This window comes from Lissotriton vulgaris, chromosome 2_1 (assembly GCF_964263255.1).
Source record: "Lissotriton vulgaris chromosome 2_1, aLisVul1.2, whole genome shotgun sequence".
NCBI lineage: Eukaryota > Metazoa > Chordata > Amphibia > Caudata > Salamandridae > Lissotriton > Lissotriton vulgaris.
This window is the reverse complement of record NC_141687.1, coordinates 620,075,137-620,097,327: the sequence shown is the minus strand read 5'-3', so window position 1 is coordinate 620,097,327 and position 22,191 is coordinate 620,075,137. Positions and strand designations below refer to the sequence as shown.

General features: G+C 44.1%; 1 protein-coding gene across 1 annotated transcript in view; it reads right to left on the bottom strand.

Moving 5' to 3' along the window:
* RBBP4 (RB binding protein 4, chromatin remodeling factor) overlaps positions 1 to 22,191 on the bottom strand; it is a 92,196-nt gene that overhangs the window by 34,997 nt on the left and 35,008 nt on the right. The window contains exons 5-9 of the mRNA XM_086955710.1: positions 18,642 to 18,757; positions 17,718 to 17,878; positions 17,323 to 17,449; positions 17,001 to 17,078; positions 1,134 to 1,210 (exon numbers count right to left, since the gene is read on the bottom strand). Coding sequence (XP_086811836.1) covers positions 1,134 to 1,210; positions 17,001 to 17,078; positions 17,323 to 17,449; positions 17,718 to 17,878; positions 18,642 to 18,757 — 559 coding nt within the window. The remainder of the gene's footprint in view (positions 1 to 1,133; positions 1,211 to 17,000; positions 17,079 to 17,322; positions 17,450 to 17,717; positions 17,879 to 18,641; positions 18,758 to 22,191) is intronic.

Below are 22,191 nucleotides of genomic sequence, written 5' to 3'. Positions count from 1 at the left end.
GTCAAGAATGTTAGTCAGGGTGAGGAGATTTTTTAAGTTGGGGAGGGGATGTAGCCGTCGACCTCGAAGCTGGAGAACTGGGTTCGGCAACAACGCTCAACATCCTGTGATTCTGGGCAAATCACTTAATCGCCACAAAAATAAATGAGTCCTTCTGTAACAAAACTGGTGCTCATGTAGGAGCACTCTGATACCAGACATCTTCAGAGTCTAGTTTGCGCTATATGAAAAGGCGGTCTTCTTTGCTGCCCTCAGCAGGAGGGGGGGGGAGGCTGAGGGTGGCACTGAATGAAGGCTGCCTTGTCAGAGGTGTCTTTGCCGGTGTGCCATCACCTCTCCAACTGTTTGCTGTCTCCTTTCACTGTTCTGAGCTCTTGGGTGTATGAGCTGGACATTTTTGGAGGATTTACTCTGGATGTTGCTTTTGATGGGTACGATGCTGTCTGTGCAACTGGCGATCCAGGCACGGAAGTTTTTCTACTCCCTGTTCCAGGTTGGTGGCTGGAGCAAGGTTGGAGATGTTAAGGTTTTCATCCAGCTGGTCTCAGATTTTGCTCCAAATCATTCTGAGGGTGGTGATGTGGAGGCTGGAGATGCTGAAGTGGACCACTGAGTGTTGAGACATGGTTGTATTTGATGCGGTTGCTGGACGTGAAAATTGAGTTGAACTGGTGTCCTGCGGTGTGAGTGTGAAGTCTTACTGCCAGGACACAAGAAGCAAAATGGGACTAAAGAACTGCCTACTTTAGGGGTTGGGAGCATATTTGGATCCTGGGGCAGTAGTCTATGCATTCCACACTTCTAATCGCAGAAGGGTACACAGGTTAATATTTATGTAGTGTGCACATATTAAGTCCTACCTCTACATTCACCTCCTAAATTACCCCAGATCGCTGGCTGTCTAAATGAGATGGGAAGTCTTTGGAATTTTATAAGTACTACAAAACCCAATTGGGTGTTAAAGCTCCTAGAGTACCTGCGTGAGATTGTACTTTCTTTCTGCATAATATCCTCAAAGTAGACTCCTGCATTGAAAGATACAATTATTGCTCGGATCCCAGGCCATCAAAAAATACTGTCAATAGCTGGCTTCATGGGCAAACATTAGCCTCAAAGTCAGCTTCTGCGCTCACCTTAGGTCCCAGACATTAAGCCTTCGGTCGGTGCCACTGGAGGCTAGAATGGTTTCATTGTGTGGGGACCATTGTACCTGTGAAGAAGTAAAGGTAGTACTGATTAACTTTTAGCTTTGAAGAAGTTTCATAAATACTTTGATGATTGGTAAACATCAATACAACAAAGAGTTTGAAAAGTAATTGTGCAATTTAAGTTAACTTTTCTGATGCCAAGAACCAACAACTGTAGGATTAGATAATGAACAAAAAAAGAACAAAGTGCAAACGCCTTGTGCTGTTGACTTGTATACCATAGTTTTAGAATTGCCTAGGGCTTGTGTCTAGGGGATGCTTTACAGGACGCCTCTGAGCGGAGAGGGACAACACCTGTTTTCCTTTGCCCCACATAGCTTGCAACACCCTGGTGGGACCTCCAGTCCCAGGGTGCACCTGCCACTTGCTGCTGGCATCACAGGGAGGATTGGCCATCGTGCTCCAAGTGCAGCCTTTTACAATGGCGGGCCACCTCTCTAAGAACTACTGAACAAGGTACTGTATGTATTGGGGGCGCCAACCACATATCGCTGAACTAGTGTAATCACTTGAACGCTTGAAACGGAAGTGGATTTTTTCTTTCCTTCCATCACCCACTGGTTTGCTGTAAAATCTTTGGGGGAAGCATGGGGAAAAGGAAAGCTGTGGAGGGAGGGGGGGGGGGGGGGGCGGGTAGGGGGGGGGGGGTTCGGGAGGGGGCTGATCTTAAGGTCCCCAAGAAAACGAATAGTTTCTTACCTGTTGGTGTAGTTTTGCAGCAAGATCTTTCTGGATTCACTAATTCACTATGCTGTGCATTATTCCGCGGTCTAGTGGTTGGGTCCGGAATCGTAGTCATTTTTTCCCGTAGACCAGGTGGGCGTCGACGTCCCACCTTCTGGTGTACTTCCTGTGACGTTGGCACGCTTACTGCGGAGGCTCCCACCTTTGGGCGCCATATTCGGATTCTTTTTTTTTTGTTTGTGTTCTGTTCGTGAATCCTTGGCAATGTTTGAGTTCTTCCTTAACGTAAATGCTTTTTCACTTTGTCTCTTAAAGTGTCTGTTTGCATTTTATTCCTTGTATTTCCACCTTCTTCTCCTGCCTCATCTTTCTGGCAGAGGTGGGTGGGTTCGCTGGTGAATCCAGAAAGATCTTCAGGCTGCAAAACTACACCGACAGGTAAGAAACTATTCGTTTTGCAGAGTGAATCTTTTGCAGAGTGAATCTTTCTGGATTCACTATGGTGTGCAAAGACTTTGTAGCAGTTTGTTACGTTTGTGGCGGTTGGGTAGAAGATGAGCGTTGGTTGTTAAATATATGTTGAAGCACTCTGTCCTACTTGTGCTTCCTTGTTCATTTGTATATCCACACAGTAGTGCTTAGTGAACGTGTGCACTGAAGGCCATGTTGCCGCCAGGCATATGTCTTGAATGGGTGTGTTAGCCAGGAAGGCTATTGTTGCTCCCTTTTTCCTGGTAGAGTGAGCTTGTGCCCCCTGTTAGTTCTTGACCTGCCGGCTTGTGGCAGAATTGTATTGTTTGTGCGATCCATCGTGCATTGGTGCCCTGTGTTACTGGTCTACCCAGGAAACTGCTTGCGAAGGACACAAAGAACGGTTTTGTTTTTCTGTGCTCCTTAATTCTATGTAATGCATTACTGCCCTTCTAGCGTCCAGAGTGTGCAGTGCCCTCTCTGGGCTTGTGGATGGTTTCTGAAAGAAGCTTGGTATTTGTATTGTCTGGTTCATGTGAAACCTTAAAACCACCTTTGGCATAAAGTGTGGGTCAGTTCTCATTACCACCCTATCATTGTGTATTTGAATGTAGGGTTCTTGCAGGGTTAGCGCTTGCAGTTCTTTAACCCTGTGCAGCGAGGTGACTGCCTCTAGAAAGGCGGTCTTCATTTTGAGCATTTGTAGTGAGGCCTTATGAATGGGTTCGAAAGGTGCCTTCATAAGCTCTGTTAGGACTAAATTAAGCATCCATGCCGGTGGTGCTATCCTTTTAGCCCCTTCCAGGAATCTTTTTACTACTTGTGATGTAAAGAAGCTCTTTCCTGTCTCCTCTTGTGTAGGCTACTATTGCTGCTAGGTGTACCCTCAGCAAGGTAGGAAAGGGTTTTCGACCAGCTTATCCATAGGGCATTCCCTTGTGATTGTTCCCCTGGCAGCTTGGATGCGAAGTATCGGCATTTAGCATTCTGGTGTGTTGCAAATAGGTCTATTGTCGGAGTCCCCCACTTCTTGAATAGCCTTTGTGTTTCTTGTGCATTTAGCTCCCCCTCGTGGGATGCCGATGTCGGTCTGCTGAGCAAGTCTGCCTCCACGAAGTCCTTCCCTGGTAGGTGTATAGCTAGGAGGTCTATTTTGAGTGGGATGGCCCATCTCCATATGTCCTGCTCTAGGTTGGATAGTGCGACTGACTTGTGTTCCTCCCGGTTTGTTGACGTAGAACATAGTTGTGGTGTTGTCGGTCTGTATCAACACTCTTTGCCCGTACAGTTGTTTCTGGAAGGCTTTTAGGGTGAGGAACACTGTCTTTAGCTCCAGGTAGTTGATGTGCCTGATCGCTCTGTTGGAGTCCACAGGCCCGCACCGTGAGTTGGTTCTTGTGTGCTCCCCATCCCTTGTGGGATGCGTCTGTGCTGATGGTCACTGTTGGTTTTTGTGGTGTCAAAGGCTTCCCCTCTTATGTTCTCCTTGTTCCACCACACTAACTCCTCTTGCGCTGCGTGCGTTACAATCACTAGATCTTCCTAACTCCCTGTAGCTTGTGACCATTGTTGTTGCAGCCATTCCTGGTATGGTCTCATGTGTAGCCATATATAGGGGACTAGGTGTATGCATGACGCCATCATCCCCATGATCTTGCTCGCTGTCTAACACTGTCAGAGCTCGCCCCTTCTGGTACTGATGTGTCTCCTTCAGCAGGGCAAGTGTTCTCTTGTCGCTGGGGAATACTTTGCTCTGTATGGTGTTGATCTGTGCACCTAGGAAGATCTTCACTTGCTCTGGTTCCATTGAGGATTTCCCCCACTGCATTGAGAATCCCAGTTCCGTTAGTGTTTTTGTGACCCGTTGTGCAAGTTCATTGCATTGTTTGTAGGAACTTGCTTTTATGAGCCAGTTGTCGAGGTAGGGGTATACATGGATCCCTTACCTCCTCAGGTGCGCTGCCACCACAGCGAGGCACTTGGTGAAGACCCTTGTTGCGGATTTTAGTCCAAAGGCCAGGGATGTGAACTGGTAGTCTGCTTTGTTGATAGCAAATCTCAGTAGATGTTTGTGCTGTCTGTTCATGGGAATGTGTAGGCAGGTGTCCTTTAGGTCTATGGTGGACAAAGTCTCCGTCCCTTATCTGAGGAATGACTTCTTGAAGATAGGTCATCTTGAATTTTTGTGTTCTTATGTATTGGTTTAGGAACCGTAGGTCCAGGATGGGTCTTAGTGTTTCGTCCCCCTTTGGTACGAGGAAGTAGTTAAAGTACACTCCCTTGTGTCTTTGAATGGTACTATTTCTATGGCTTCTTTGAGGAGGAGTTCTTGAGCTTCCTCTGAGTAGCGCTAGTTCTTTTGCGGAGTGCGTTTTTCTTTTCGGTTTCCTGTTTGGTGGTTTCTTTTCCAGTTCTATGCAGTATCTGAACTTTATGATGTTCAGTATCCATTTGTCTGTTATTCTCTTCCATTCCTGGAAGAAATATTTTAGTCTGCCTCCTACTGGTGTTACATGTTCGATCTTTTGCCTGTGTGACCCTTTTTTGCTGACTTTGTTCTGCCCCTCCCCTAGAGGTGTTGTGTGGGTGGGCACGGTTGGTAGTGCGGAGTCACTTTGAAGTGGGTTGCTGGCCCCCCTTCTTGTTTGCCCTCCCACGAAAGGACTGGCCCCGAGTCTAGTATTGCCAAGTTTGTTTTTGCTGGCACTGCTGTGCTTGGTTGTCGCCCTGGTAGCCCTGCTGGGATGTCTGATGTGACGTTCCCCGCTGGTTTCCCCCTCTTCCGTTTGGCCTCCGTGTCGGTGTGCCTCTCCCCATTCCTCTGAATTGCAAGGCCCCCATGGACATTGCAGTTTTATTTTCCTTTTTGAGTTGGGTGAGTTTCTCATCCACTGGTGCTCCGAACAGGGTTTCCCCATTGAAGGGGGTGTTCAGGATGTTATTCTGTACTTCTGGCTTGAAGCCTGATATTCTTCTCTCTGTGACCTCGATCATCATGAGCCTGCTGGATGGGTCTGCCGCATCCAGGGCTGATTTTAGGCATGAGTTGGTTATATTCTTGCCTTCCTCCACCAGGTGTGTTGCCCTCTGTTGGTATTGCTCATGGAGGTGTTTGAGTAGGTGTCAGACCTCGTCCCAATGCTGGTACGTATGCCTGTTGAGTAGGGCATTAGAGTTGGCAATGCGCCAGTGTACTGCTGCATTCCTCTCTCTTCCTTCTAGTGAGGTCTATCCTCCTACTCTCCTTGTCAGGTGGTGGGCCTGAGTTTGTGGGAACGTTGGCCCTTTTTCCGGCTGTTGCTGCAATGATGGAGTCCGCTGTGAAGGATCCCTGGATGTAGGGAGGATCCTTAGAGGAGTGTTTGTATTTTTTCTCTGTCCTGGGTGTGAAAGACCTGCAGCTTACTGATTCTTTGAATGCCTCTCTCTCTCCTGGTCCAGGACACTTAATAGCATGGGGAGGAATGGACTCTTTGTTTGAGTGGGGAGCAGGGTCTCTAGGAGGAAGCAGGCTTTTGGTTTTTCTTCCTCCAGTTTCACTCCATAAGCTGTTGCCACGTTCCTGATAACCATGTTGTAGATCCCAATGTCATCTGGCGCCGAAGGCCTCGAAGGGTACGTCTCCACGGCCTCTTCCGGTCTTTTGGCGTCGAGGTCCTACCAATCCAGGTCCTGCGCCACCGAGGATGCAGAGTCCAAACTCGTGCGCTGGTCTTCTTCGCCTTCCTCGAAATAGTATAGGCCCTCTTCCTCTTGGTGTTCCTGAAGCTTGGGAGTTTTCGGGTGGCTCTTCAGCGTCTAACTCCTCCTCGACTATAGTCGTCGCCGGCTTCGACAGGATGGTGAACCTCTTCCTCCGCTTGTTGAATTCCCTTTTCCTTAGCAGGATGTTCTCCATTTCGGCTTCGAGACTTCTTTTTTCTTACCATCTCGGCGGCCTGTTCGGCGTAGAGCGTTTCGGACGATCTCTTAGACGTAGAAGTCTACTTCGAAGAAGCCTTCGGGTCCTTTTCCTTCAGTGTTGAGTGCTACTTTTCAGGGGCGTGCTTCGACCACCTAGGCTTTTTGTGTGTTTTCGTCACCTGGGAATCTTTTTCGAAGGATCTGCTGGGCTGTTTGTCCCTGGATGCAGCTGCGGCAGTCTAAATTTTCAGCACCAGTGCTCCTTTCGTGGACTTACTCTGTTTTTCGAGAGTCTGGCTCAGGCTTTCGAGAGTGTGTCGGGGCTTTAGGTTTCGACATCTCTCCTACCTCTTTTTTAGTTTTCTTATCGGTCTCTACGACCGTGAAGAAATCTGGTCCCTCTGCAACGTTGTCCTCTTCATCACTGGAGAGGGCTAAGTCCCGAAGCGACGGAGGTTGGCCTTTTCCTTGCATGCTGTGGTTAGCTATCCTCTGCCTCTCTCTAATCCGGAGAGTCTTCGGCGTGAAGACGGAGCAGGTGTTGCAATCCTTGCTTTCGTGGTCGACCGGCAGGCAGAGGTTGCAAACCTCTGCCTGCGCGTATTTGTTGTGGCAATTGCAGCAGAATTTGAACGGGGTCTTGTCCATTCCTTCGCTCAGTATTCAAAGTTCACCTTCTTCGTAGTCCCTGCGGTCTTGTTCCTACATGTATTCTCCAAACTTTCGGTACATTTCAGCTTTTTCGTTCTTTTCTCCAAAAACTCTGGAACCGCTCGGTGAGGATCCAGACTTAACGGCGATAAAAAATAATTTGAAGATGGCACCCAAAAGGTGGGAGCTTCCGCAGGAAGCGTGCAGACGTCACAGGAAGTACACCAGAAGGTGGGACGTCGACGCCCAACGGGCTACGAAAAAAAAAAGAAAAGAATAAGATTCCGGACGCAACCACTAGACCGCGGAATAATGCACAGCATAGTGAATTCAGAAAGATTCACGCTACAAAACTAAGAAAATCCAGAGGCATGCAGGGGGGGGGGAACTGTGTACACAACTGCATTGACGACTTGCTGGCAGAGTGCAAATAATTATTAGGTCTTGTAACACCTGACCTTCCTCACAAAGCTCATACAGTGTGTGGGAGCCCTCTCGTAGCTAGGCACATTCCACATATGTTCAAGAAAGTGAAAGCACACAGTTTAACTCCACAGCCATCAATACCAGCCACTAAAGGATTGCAAAATGTATTTAGCAATTCACCCCGCGACCCACATCCCGCTGAGATTACATGCAGTAACAGATTGCTGCCTCTATTAACTTTGCCAGAAGTAGCTATTGATTTACAGGAGCAAGACGACAATGGAAGTGCTTCTTAATTGCCTAATGAGCTGATAATACAGAGGTCTCCAATACCATACTCGATCTAAGCTCGGAAATCAGAGCTCTCAAATCCACAATAGGAGTGCTCACAGGACTGATGAAGCTGCTGGTTGTGAAGGTTAGAGGGAAATAGTGATTTAACAATATCGCCGACCACTAGGCCAGGACTCCACTGGACAACCAAAACCTACCCCTTATAAAGAAACCCATCCTACCCCACACAGAGCGGGCTATGGAGTGGATGCAAGCACCTTGGCCTTAACTAAGCCCCAAATAAGGTCTTTTGGATACCCCAGCTACACCACTACGTGCTAGGATACCTCCAGATCCTTTTTTACCTTCTGGAGAAGTTTAAAGCAGATATCTGCCAACAAACTATATACTGGATGTTCGACACTCGCTTCCAAGATAATCCTTGTCCCGGCCAAACCATAAAATATTTATGATAAATGTACCTAAATATAACAAAAAGATGAGGAGAGGATGAGGAATCTTTAAAAAAAAAATTCACTGGTTTAGACACGTAAGAAGGAGGATGTAGATCCGTGAATAAGGACGACATTTTGAGAGCCAGGAGATGCATTACACCCAATAGCCCCACGGACTCAATAGAATGAACCGTGGTGGACAGCAGGCTTGTACACAATCTAATAACCGTAGATGCTTGTATACAATCTTATAGGCTTAGATGCTAGGTCATGATCCCCTGCAACATATAACATTCAATTCAAACAGATAAGTCACAACCTACCGCTTCCCATCTCTAATCCACTGTTCACCCAGCCTGAGCAAGTGCCATCATTGGTGGAAAATAATTGAATCCAGCCTAGATCAGTTCCTGCAGATATCGAAACCAGTGTCTCCAAGTCCCCCCTAAGCAGAGGTCTTCATCGCTAAGCGAACTCATTTCTTCATATATGGGGCTGAGCTACGGAGCTTCAAAAGAATGGGTGATCTGTGTCGAACAACTTCCTACGGAAATTAAGTGTCACTACCTCCCCTGCCAATGTGTACTTTTATGTAGGTTTAGTTGACATAATGGGTCTTTTTCTCATGGATGTTGGGTTACTGGCCGCTTACTGTTTTTACTCTCAATACACAGTAGGTACGTTTTTATTTGTATAAATTTTAATTGATTATCTTTTAACCGAATTTAAAATTTTTGTATTTTATTTATATAGGTTTTATATAGCGCTAGCTAGACCCGAAGGTATTGGAGCGATCTCCAGAATCAAGAGCCAGGTAATAATCCAGTCACTGAGTATATGATGCGCGGCAAGCTTAGGTTAAAGTACAAACAATATATACACATGAGAAAAAAGATATTAGGCAATGAGGACTGAATACAAAACCAAAAACACCATATGTAGACTGACAGAAGTTAGGTCTTAAGGGCAGTTACTGGTTGTAGACAAATCACATATTTTTAAGTTCAGAGAGAGAAAGGTCTTCTAGGTAAAAGAGGCCAACAAAGAAAGCAGCCAACTGCAACAGGTTCAGAACTGAGAGCGATAGAAACTTATAGAGCCGAGCTCAGGAACTGCTCCTGTGTTCCAGTATTTGTTGAGATGGTGAAGCTTGTGAAGGGGTTGCATTATATGTCCCTCGGGAGAGAGTTCCATATAGTGGGAGTGTTACCCGAGAAAGAGCGAACATGGGTTGATTTCTTTTTTAGTTTGGGAGGAACGAGAGGTGTGTTGGAGATTCAGTGATCTGGTTCTTCCTGCTTTTATGACTTTTTTATCTAAAAAGTCACGAGTGTGCGAGTGGATGGCTTTGTGGCGGATACAGGCAGTCTTGTAATTGAAGGACTTAAGTGCCGGGGTGATGTGTTCATATTGTTTAATGTCTGTTATGAGCTGGGCTGCCATATTTAGTACTGATCTGAGGGGGCAGAGTTGATTTTTCGGGGTCCCTGTAAGGATAGCATTCCCATAGTCAATTTTGGCAGACCAGAGACTGAACGACCCATTTGAAATCTTCCAAGGGAATGAATGTTTTTTAGTTTTGTTTTTTAGGTAATTTAGTGAGTAAATCGCTCCTTTGGCTGAGTTTTTGATGTGGTCTTTCATGAAGTTATTATCCAGGGTGAGGCGCACGGATTTAGCAGAGTTGGAAAGAGTGAGAACAATTTAGAGCCTTCAGGTCACTGATCCAGTCTGATTGGAAGGGTGTTACTTTTTGGGGAGAAAATAATTATTTCAGTTTTGGTGGGGTTTTATTTTAGATGGTTGGAGTTAAACCAAGATTGTACATAACTCGGTGTCATGTTGAGATGTAGGACGTCACTGGGTGATTTGATTTTGTAGAACTGGGCATAGAGGTGAAATTTGATCTCTGCTTGCTTCAGAATGATAGTGAGGTATTCCAATTTAGAGATTGAAAAGTGAGGGGGAGAGGATAGAACCCTGGGGGTTGCCAAGAGAGACAAGTGTGTGTTTAGAGAAGCAAGACAGGGTTCTGATTTGTTGTGATCGGTGTTGCAGGTAAGAAGTGACCCATTTTAAAACTGTGCCATTGAAACAGGATTGTATTTTCAGTGATTCCGGTAAGGCTGGGTGATTCACAGTGCCAAAGGCCGCTGATAAGTCAAGTAGGATAAGTATGCATGCATCACCTTCATCTAGGGATCTATGGAGGTCATGTGCGATATTGAGCATGGCGGTTTCTGTGCTACAGCATTTCCTGAAACCTGATTGAAAGGAGTCAAGTAGTTTGAAATCCTCTATATGCTGGTTGAGTTGTTGCAAGATGCATTTTTCCATAGTTTTGGCTAGGAACAGGAGGTTGAAGATAGGTGTACGGTTAATGAGATCCTTTGGGTCAGCCCTGGGATTTTTGGGAATGGCTGCGATTTGACCTAGTTGTAGGGAATCAGATATACAACCCTCTACCTTCAAGGTTAGCTGCTCTAGGGATGTAGGCGCCTAATGGCCTCCTTCAATGTGCCCCTTGTCAAAGCACTCCCTCTCCCCCTTGTTGGGGAGGGATCCAGCATTCTTGCCCCGGAGTCTGATTCCCATCTGAGAGAGTCCACAGTGCTTGGGATGCACATATAATTGGAAAAGGCCTTAATCGGCCTCCTTTAATGAACCCCTTGTCGAAGTACTCCTTCAGGAATCTTTTTACTACTTGTGATGTAAAGAAGCTCTTTCCTGTCTCTCCTCTTGTGTAGGCTACTATTGCCGCTAGGTGCACCCTATGCAAGGTGGAACTTAGGTTTGATTTGAGTAGGTGCGTTAAATTTTTTAGCACTGTTGATTCCCTGGTCATCTTTTTGTGGTTTCTCCTTGATACACCATTGTGTGAATCTTTTCCATTTTGCCACATAGTACCTCTGTGTGGTAGGCCTTCTTGCCTCTCGTAGCACCCGCAGTGTGCTCCCCAGCAGTTTCAGATGTGCAAACTATATCTTCAGGAGCCATGCCGCTAGGCAGAGGCTATCTGGCTGGAGTATCTCTCCGTTTTGCATGGAGAGTAAGTCCTTTCTTTTGCCGAACTTGTGCGCTGTCCCTGCGCCATCTCCACTATTTGCGAGAACCATGACTGCCTAGCCCACTGTGGTGCCACCAGAATCAGAGTCATGTTGCTGGTTCTGCATTTGCTGAGTACCCTGTGCATCAGTGGTATCGGGGAAAAAGCGCAGGCAAATGTTTTCGACCAGCTTATCCATAGGGCATTCCCTTGTGATTGTTCCGCTGGTAGCTTGGATGCGAAGTATCGGCATTTTGCATTCTGGTGTGTTGCAAATAGGTCTATTGTCTGAGTCCCCCACTTCTTGAATAGTCTTTGTATTTCTTGTGCATTGAGCTCCCTCTCGTGGGATGCTGATGTCGGTCTGCTGAGCAAGTCTGCCTCCACGTTGTCCTTCCCTGGTAGGTGTATAGCTAGGAGGTCTATTTTGAGTGGGATGGCCCATCTCCATAGGCACATATAATTGGAAAAAGCCTTAAAATCGGCCTCCTTTAATGAACCCCTTGTCAAAGTACTCCTTCTCCCCTAGTTGGGGAGGGATCCTGCATTTCTGCCCTGGAGTCTCTAGTAGCCCTCTGAGAGAGTCCACAGTGTTAAGGGAATCTCACATAATGGAGGTTTAGGAATGTTCCCATTATAGCTGGGAACCCATTCACCTTGCAACGGGATAGGCCCCCTACCTGTAACTTTTGACGATCCATCTAGGCTGTTATCTTTACCCTTTCTCGTACTTCAGCAACCGAGCAACCTTTGGCCGATGACCGATTGAGTTGCCCTATGTGGCTATTGAGGAGCTAGGCTCTGGTCCCCCCCTTGACCGTCTCCTACCCATCCACTTGTTTGACTCTGTCTCTTTTCTAGTCGCCAGTTGCGTTTCCCAACCCCTCCCTCTCCTCTTTCCTCCCTCACTCACTCCTCTCTTCCCCTAATTTCTCTTCTCCCCTGCCTGCTTTTCCTCTCCCCATACCTAATCCTGTGCCTTTATCTCCATCCTTTTTGTACTTGAAACTGCTGTTATTATGTAACTACGTTCTTCAAGCAACTGTACATCCTTATGTAAAGCGCTCTGATACCTCCGGGTTTGCCAGCGCTATATAAAACTTTTCAAATAAATAAGACAAAAGAAGTATTGATGATTTTAGTCAAACACCAGGGTGATGATGTGGTTTAGGTTATGTACTAATTTTTGCAGGGACAGGATCTTTGATGTGAGAAGTGGGCTTTAATTTTGCAATATTGAAAACTTCAAATTTCTGTCATGGGTTTGAAGACAGACCAATTGGCATTATTTTACCACTGGATGTTGAAAAGGTTGCAGTTCATTCCATTAGGGGCCTTATGGTCCTTGGAGAAATGGGGAGGTTTTGACTGCGGTGGGGGAGAGGCGGGGTGCCGGGGAGGGGGGGGACGAAGAGGATTGTTGGTATGGGGTGGTGTTGTGTATTGATACATAAGTACATAAGAGCTCTATGAATTAATTTATTACTCTAAAATCTTTATGTAATAATGTCAATAATGTGTTTAAGTATCTTGTACTTTTATGGTCTAACGACCGAAATAAAGTCAGCAACAATAGCTAGTGTCATTTGGGGTTTAAAACCTGCATGGTAAAATGCCTAATGACGTTCTAAATATGTGCAAAGTGCTCATACGAATGCAAATAATGCTGGCTATGCCCGTCATGTGGAGTCTGTCTCGGTGGCCATCACTACTAGATTTTGAATATCCAAGTCTGGGGCTTTTAGACTGCAAGATGTTTTTTTATGGCACTTGGTGCAGCGGGTCGCCAAGCAGTTTTTGTTCCACGGAAAAGTATGGAGTCTCGAGACCAGGGCGTTGGAATTCCTGCTAAGTATTTTCTTCCACAAATGAAGAAACATTCTCAGTAAAACTGCACAACATTAAGGTTGTGCTGCAATCCCACCTTTACTCGTTTACCGACATAATACCAAGCATCTCAAAAGGTGACTGTATAATTCCACAGAAAGATCTACCCAACCTCACTTTTTAGGTCTAAGCCTATCAGACAGCCCAGCTGTCTGGTTTGCTAAAGACATCCTGGGACCATTCAGAAAGCTTCCCTGGGAATGCAATCTGCAAGTTGCTTATTGGCTTTTTGGTTTGCAACTCGCATTTATTTTTTTCTTTATATTTGCTGGCTTTATTTGTTTTCGGCTGTCATACTGGAGTTAGTCCCTTTCCTTGCCCAAATCATATTTACTGTATCCATCCACCAGTATTCAAAATCTTGTTCTTATCTTGTCACATTTGCTGTGCTTTCAAAGAGGTCAAATGTCAGGCTCTCTCTTCCAGGGAGCTTGGCGTTTACTTTTCTTTTTCTGACTTCAAAGTGAGAGGATTTATGAGAAACTCATGCAGGCTACATGGGGTAATTCTGAAGTGTGGAGGAAATATATTGTAATACAATCAAAACAACCCAATACACCAGGCAATGACATTTTCACAGTTTGTGCTCTGTACTCTTATCAATTAAACTGTATGTCTGTACAAGTTCATTGGTCATTTCAATTGAAGATGTGTTGTCTGTAAGGGTAGTGCTACCATGTAATGCATACTCCACTTTACGCCACTGGACTCTACACCACTCCACTCGTCACTGCACTCTGCACCATTCCTCATTAAGTCTCTACTCCGCATCACTCTACGCCAATGTATTCTACTCTACACCACTCTAGAACCCTGCACTCTAGGCCACTGAATTCTACTCTGCGCCACTACACTCTATGCAACTGCACTCTACCCTGCACCAATCCACTATTATAAAACAACCTACTCTACACCACTGCACGACAGTCTAACCACTTTACCATGCACCACTGCACTCTAAAACAGTCTACTCCACAACATTGCACTCTGCCACTCGATGCAGCTTCTCTATCCTGCGCCGCTTCACTCTACTCAAACAATCTACTATATGCCACTGTATTCCACAATGTACCATTCCTCTAAATGCCACTGCTCTCAGCCACTATATTCCACTCCACCCCACTTTACTCAAAACAAACCACTGTCACTTCCCTCTAGCCTGCGCCACTGTACTCCACTCTATGACACTATTTTACAGCACTAACTTTTAGCCATGCTGTACAGCTGTCACGTTGGTGTTCAAAATTGCTGAAATATTTGGCAAGCCAATAGCCCTTGCATAAGCGAGAGACATTTGCTTTGCCAATGCTTATTTTCTGAGTTCTTACGAGTTTAGTTTTTCTGGTGGAGTGAGCTTTGAAGGAATTTTTATGAACAGAATGCAATAAGATGCTAAGAGGCTCTAAGAGGCTGCAGTGTCAGATTTATTCAGTCTTCCACCATTCAAAGAATTCCAATATTGCATTTGTCTCACAAAAGGTTGAGACATGGATTTAAATGTCATTAAAAGGCTCAACGAAAAATGAAAACTTGGTTGTCTTTCTAGGTTCTACACTTTTTAGGTATGTTTGATCAACTTTACCTCCACATCGAAAGTAGGTCCAGGATTTCATACTTTACTTACAGTAAAATGGAAAACATCCAAAGTCAGAAGTGAGACCTATTAGCAGAAGTGGTCATGCTGACCACAGCAGCCTTCTCCTAATGAGTCAAATATATGTGCTTCGACAAATCCTAGCTAGCAGCCACCACTTGTACATGATTGTTGATCATTAATTGCCACACAATACAGGCTGGATTTAAGGGCCTCAATATTGGAAACTAAAAGCAAACACCAGTTAAATATCAACCCTGTTGGATTTCATCGCCAGGGCTCAAGGCAGAAAAGCATGAAGCCTCCCTTTTGGATTAGATGTACTATAAAAGTATCTGCTTCTTGATTACCGAGTAAATAAAGTATATTAGTAACCCAAGGTCTATAATTATACTACAGTCTTCGAAATAGCAGGTCTAGATATTCCCCACAGATTCAAGATACTAAATTTGAATGCCTCTACAAATGGACATCCGCGTTTTGTGCAGCGTATCAGTTGCTTTGTAATGGCTCTGAGCTCCTTGGTTAAAAAGTAGCCTCATTTCCAAAAGGGAGTTATACTAGGAATTTTAATTTAAAAAAAACATGGTGAACAACGTCATTCACCATAGTGTTAAGGCGTTCAAATTACATGAACAATGCAAATTTTGCAAAAAAATCAAACCTCTCTATTGATTTGTTCAGTATAAAGGTATTTATATTATGAAAAGTGCACACCTGAATCACATATTATAATACTCTTAATGGGATGAGTCACAAATTAAAATCTACAGACATCCATCAATCTTAGGGAGCGCAAGACGTCTGGTCTCAAGGACAAGAAATCACAGAACAGAAGTCATCGGGGAAAGAAAACCTCAGATACAACTCTAGTTAGAACTAAAAAAACTAGAGAAACAAGGGGACAGGACGACAGATACAGGATGCATACAAGCTGAGCAGCACTGCGCTTAGAAGCAGGCAGCCTAGCGATGATGCACCGAAGATGAGCAAAAATGGGAACAGAACTATAATAAGACCTGCAATGAGAACTCAGCATAACATGCTTCCATTAAAACTTAGATCATCAAGCACTCACTCCAAAGAGAAACAAAGCATCCACAAAGACAGCACTTGAATTAATGAAACAAGTCTTACAAGGAGGAGCACACAATCCAACGCCTTAACACGTTAGGCCGGACCGCACAAAAGACACAAATACCAACACGCAGCTCGAGGAACCATATGTCTCTCAGTTGTCGGTCAACTATTGGAAGATTACATTCAAAGAAATGTACTGTTGGCACTGAAGATTGATTCATGTTAAACAATCAAGGTCAGAAATCGGTCCTAATTAAGAGACAGTAGATGTTGAAATGTTGCTGCTTTTTTAAGTAAGTGGTTTGAGCTTCAACATGTTGTCCAAGTTTCAGAGTAGAGAAAGGCCCCACTACCGTTTTGCAGAGACAAATGTGGGCAAACAAACTGCTTTACTAGCAATTAAAAAGAAAATGTGAAGAAAATTAAAATAATTGGAAATCTGTGAGGTCTGCCAAGATCTGGGACCCAAATGCATGCACCACCTACCAAAAGTACAAAGCATTTGTCTGTGGCTAGTGTAGGTCAGATCCCTTCAAGCAACATCCCCAAAACTCACATGACAAACAAGTGTTTTTTTAATTACAATTGATCCACACATAGATTGAATGCCCTACCCCACCAAATTTTAAAAGCACACTCTAGAAGATGCAAGTGGCGAAGAGCACAGTTCTGTAACTCAACATGAATGATAAGGTTCCCAGAGCGGATATTGACCTCAAAGGATTAAATTACTCTTAAAGGATTATATTTTCCCCTACTTTTAGGGAAGATTTAATGTTCAAAATAGTACTATACCAAAGGAAAATGTAACCACTACCACAACACATTTACCGCAGAGCCAAAACTACAATTTTGTTCTATGGCTTTTAATCTCTAAAAAGGTTTCAAAAGTCTTAACCAATTGCTATAGAGGGGCCAAAATAATTACTAAAATAAACAGGCAAAAAGAACCACCCCTTGTCTAGAATTTAAGTAATTTACAAACATTTACAATGTGCTGGCTTTTAGCTAAGTAGGTTTATTAACTTGGCCGTAGGTAATGACTAACAAGATTTGTTTAAAATGAACATCTGCCCTTTGAATGATGGCCATCAAAAGAAGTCTTAAAGACATGCAATATTATTTATTGCACTTTCCCCAAAACATACAAGTGAGGCAGAGACCCACCACAATAGTATACATCTCAAAGGATTACACTACTAGACTGAATCTGAGAGCGCTTTAAGGATCACCTTCAGAAAGGCACGGTTCAACATTAAACAACCTAGCTCCAGTCAAATCCACTACATGTTACATAACGAAGAATGGTGAACGTAAATTACCTGGAAGATTTCATCCTTATGTGATTCAAAAGAATGTAATTTCAATTTCAGGTTTCTCAAATCCCACAAAGCTACAGTCTATATAGAGAAAAGAAAAAGAAGTTAAGGCACATGAATAAATTGGCCTTCAAATGACAGCACATTTCCATCACACAAAGCTCTCTGGCACTAAGCAACCTATGCTAGACAACAGGAAATTAGTATTACCAGGTGACCAACTACAATTCTTAAGTACCCACAGCAGTGAGGGAAACGGAAAAGAAAGAACACCAAACTCTTTACCAGGATTAGCGCCTAGCATAAGGGCTCAGGTCAGACGCACCTTATCAGCAGATCCAGTGGCCAGGATGAATTCGCTATAGGGATTAAAGGAGAGGCAGTTGACTTCAGCAGTGTGAGCATCAACTGAGTGGCTTGGCTTGGAGGTGTTATTGGACCGTGTATCCCATCTGCAACAGAAAGGAGAGTGTAAATTCACCACGCAAAGTGACTGAGCAGAAGGCCTTTCAAAGTCAACAGGTTACCACAGTTGTTAGAGCACAGAGGGTAGGGTTGAGAACAAGACAGTAAATGTTGATTCCTCACATATTACTCCCCCACTATTCATGACCCATGATCTGACATGCTCCATGGACATTTTTCGGAAACATCCAGTTCACAGGACTTAATCTGGAAACACAACGACTGGTCAGTACAGGAAATGGGTAGTATACTCACATCATCAACTTCTGATCATCAGCCACAGATCCAAAGAGTGACTCGTGTAGCAAGTGCCAGGACACATCCTCCACGACTGCAGTGTGGCCAGTGAATATCGTTTTGGCATCAACCACCTTTCCCTCCTTCGGCACAGCACTGATATCCCACAAACAGATAGTCTGAAATATTAAGAAACATATGAGATTGCATGCACAGGTAGTAATCCAGCACTGCCTCATCCCATACTCTTCCATCAGTAGGGCAACACTGAAAAGTCTATAGAATAAGTGGAAAAGCCAAGCAGCGGACAAAGAAAAACCTTCACAGCAATCCTTGAAAAAATCTACAGGTCACTAAAAAAATGCAATGAAAAGGATTGTGTCTACACTTCCAAACCAAAGGTAACATCAGAAAGCATTTAAACTAGTTTCTATCTAGGCTGTGTAATACCAAAATTGGACCAGCAGTCCAACTACAACTCCCTCCCCTTCTACCCACCACTCACCCCCCTTCTACCCACCACCCAAAATAAAGAACCAGTCAACGGTCCAACCAGGTCCCATTTGCATGAGATGTGAAGCAACATTTTAAGGCATTTCAGCCTACTCAGCAAAGGGGGTTGGAGTCTCTAGGAGATGAAGGAAAGGAGTTCATGTCTCAACATGTCCACTACACTGAATACCTGGGGTAGTTTGTTCACTCATGCAAAAGTAACCTGGCCTGACACTCCTTTTGAGACCGGGTCAGAATGAGTTGCACTGGCACAGATAAGGTAAGAAACTATGAAATCATCCCAATGCATTGCTAGTTAAAAGAAAAAGAACACAGCCATTACATTTTGTTTACTATTAATATTGGTGTGCCTTTAGCCATGTTGTACTGAGGGAATCATTTTGCCATACGCCAGCAATGCCCAAGCATCAAAGGCTGCACACTACTCACATGATCATCGGATGCACTTAGTAAATGCCCACTGAGGTTGGGATTCCAAGACAGGCCATAGCCCTCCTTCTGGTGTCCACGAAGACGCAGGTCTGGGTTACACTCTCCCGAAGGATCTGAAAGATGAACAGAGTTAGTTCAGAATCAATGAAGCCAACTTGACAAAATAGGATTGAACAGAAAGAAAACTGGTTCTAAAAGCAGTATTAACCATTTACACGAAACAGCAAAGTGATAAGTAGGCCACACTGTAAACACCAAACAGGCCAGCAACCCTAAAGAAAGAGACCAATAAAGCAAATTAACTCCAACCAAGTTTGCAACTTCCACGGACAGAACAGAAAACAAGGATTTAACGCTGGCCATTCATTCATTTTCTTAGATTAGATGTTTTTGTCTGTCTGCACTAAACCAGCGTCAATATCAGTAACGCCATAGACAGACTTTAGATGGACACCCGGATGTTTGCCACGTGACATACGACACAGAAGCACAGTTCATTTATCACAAATAATGAATATTAGTGCCGGCCTGGAAATGTTGCTTCTTTGAAGGCGTGAGTGACTTTTTTGTACATAAACACACTTTTACCATCAGACTGTCTTATAAAGCAGATAAAAATAAATGGAAGCCGAAACTAGATCCCCAGTTATCTAAAGTAAAGCCATCTCAGTAGTTTAAGCTCACAGGGTGCGGCACAACACCGATCATGAATGATGGTAAGGGGGAAATTCGTCCATCAGCAAAAGCCAATAAGTGCTATACAGAAAACAAAGGCAGGTATTTTAGTAGAACAAATGAATAGCTTATGTAGATTCAGTGTGGGAAAATACATAGGCTGATATTTTCCACTTTATGGCTGAACTTAAGATAAGTGTTGGCAAAGGAAGCAGGCCGGAGTATGAGTAACTTGGTGAAATGCTATACTCAAATTGACAGTACCCACCCAACAAGTTTTTGGGGCTTGAGGATTATGTAAAATGGCAGTATACATCTAGGTCCCTAGTGTAAAGTGTTTGACATGTTTGAAATATGATAATAAAAACGTTGTTAAAAAAGGAAGGTTCCTGCTTAGCTCTGGCAAGCTTGTGCCTTCGCACTGAGTTTGGCGTTTCATTTTTTTTGACCCATGTGTACAACAATTACATGTGTGTGGTGAGCATTAATTTGTACTGTTGGGAGACTCCAGGAGCGTGGTTTTAAGACCAAAAGCATCCAACGTGCATTCCTCCCTTCGAGAATGACCAGCTGAGAGGGACTGACAGCAACTGATTGTAGTTAGACATCCCTTTATGCTCCAGGAAGAGTTACATACCAGTTTCCATTGGTTAAAGGTCTGCCTAGTCTCCCTAACCATGCCTTTTACTTCACCAGGGTCAGACCGGTGGAGGATGCGCATTTGTCAATTAATGTACGAACTCAATTTGGAACTCCGATTTATGTACTACCTGCAAAACGGAGGGAGAATAGTGGCCTGGTTATATATTTTATTAGCAGTAGTCGGGAAATCTTTAGTCTTCCTCTTTCGAAGTGTACCAAAATTGTTAGTAGAGGAAACAGTTTGATGTGCAAAACAATTTATTACTCTCAATATTGCAATGTTTAACTACCCAAGAAGTCACCCAAAGGGAGTTAAAAGTGGGTACCTGGGACTACAGTACATTTCCTTTGTCCTTTCCCTTTGAAAAGGCACACCAGAATCCACATGTTCTTCCTCCAGATTCTGCATCCCATGGAAAACTGTGCAACACCTATAGGTCTAGATTTAACTAACCAAAAACAGGAACATGGATTTCAGCTCTCTGGCCTCATTACTCATACCTGGCTGCTAGATTCGAAATGTGTTTTATACAAACCGCAAACCATATGGCATAAACACTGCATGAAAAGAGTGCCTGCGTCCAAGGTAGTAGACTACTACCTTGTAATCATTAACTGGCCCTGAGGAAGCAACATGTGTCATGAAACACATGTTGGCCTCTCCTGTCTATTTTTGATTGAAGAAAATTAAAATGGAATTTGAATCTTCTTTATGACTCATTAATGAAAATGTATTGATGCTAAGACCTCAAAATAGAGTCCTTTACGAAAGAGAAAATGATCTCCACAAACAGTTCACATTTTTCTTCTGCAATGCAGAGCAGACTGTCACTGTTCTGCACAACGAGTAAGCCGCCTCCCAGATAGAGATATGGGACGATCACAAAATCAAAAGAGGTATTTTAGGCCCTCTTCTTGCCATCCCTCCTGACGCAATCGTGTTTAAAACTGGGAACCATAAGCAGCCCTTTCAAAGAAAGGGCTTAGCCACCACATTAACATGAAGATTAAAAACAACAACAAAAAATTATGGGTGGAATGCTCGAATTAATCCCAATCACTGGTAATGACTTGTGGCCACTTGCAAATCAGTCTTGACTTTGCTCCAATAGGAAACATCCATCCTGAACGGCGAGGTCCCCCTTGAACCGGAAGATAAGCATATAAAGACCATTTTGCCCTGACTGGGCCTCTTCAGTCAGGCGTAGCTTAGTTTCAGTGAGCACAAAACCCACATCTGCAAAGAACAGTCATAGTGAAGTATTTAAAGTGGTTGGTGGAGGATTCAAATTGATCCCAACCACTGGAAATTAATTGGGACACATCCCAGTACATCGTTTTTTTTCACACCATATGGCACCAAAGGGACTACCAGTGGCAAAGATTAATTCAGGCATGTATGTCTAGACGTGGGTCCCATGCTCACTGCCACTTGTACCAAGCTGCACTGACTGAAGAGCTCCAACTAAGCTGAAACCGGTCTAGGTTTCACGTTCAGAGAGGATCTGGCTCGGCAGTTCAGGCTGTTCAGTATCTATTAGAGCAGGACCAAAACTGACTGCATATGACTGGATGTAATCTGAGGTGGCATGGTGCACAAAAGAGCGATGGGTTGGAATGCTACCCTAAGTGATTGCATGCAGTTAGGCTTATTGCAAGAATTTCTAGAAGTAAATCACAAGATAGAAACATGCAAAAAGAAATCATGGTCAATAAAATTACATATTGCAACATTACACAAAAAAAGCCATGGTTTGCTGCAAAATGTACATTTGGATGCCGATTTCTTAATCCATGCTGTGATCACAAACTACTCCACCGAGTGTGCCTTGCATTGCTCTGCTACCTTAAGGACCAAGTGCTAAAAAGGGTTTTCAGTAGTCGGCTTAACAGGAAGGTCATGGAACGAAGGTTAAAGTCTCCAACTGCCCCAAATTGAACAGAGTACACCCAGACTTCCTAGGGATCCTCAGACCAATTCAGACATATGGGAAGGTTGTTCTCAAAATTAACAGGCGGCAGAAATCAGCCCTGAACACATCTGGATAAACAGGGATGAAGAAAGCATAGCAAATAGGCTCCTCCCCTACAGAACAGAGCTACAAGACCTTTTCTTGCTTAGCTGACATGGTGAGATTGGGCTAAAATGAGGCTGGTCTCCAGCCAAGTTTCCCTATCCATCCCCTATTCGAACAGGGTAGTTTGAGGGGTTGAGCATCATGCATTGATC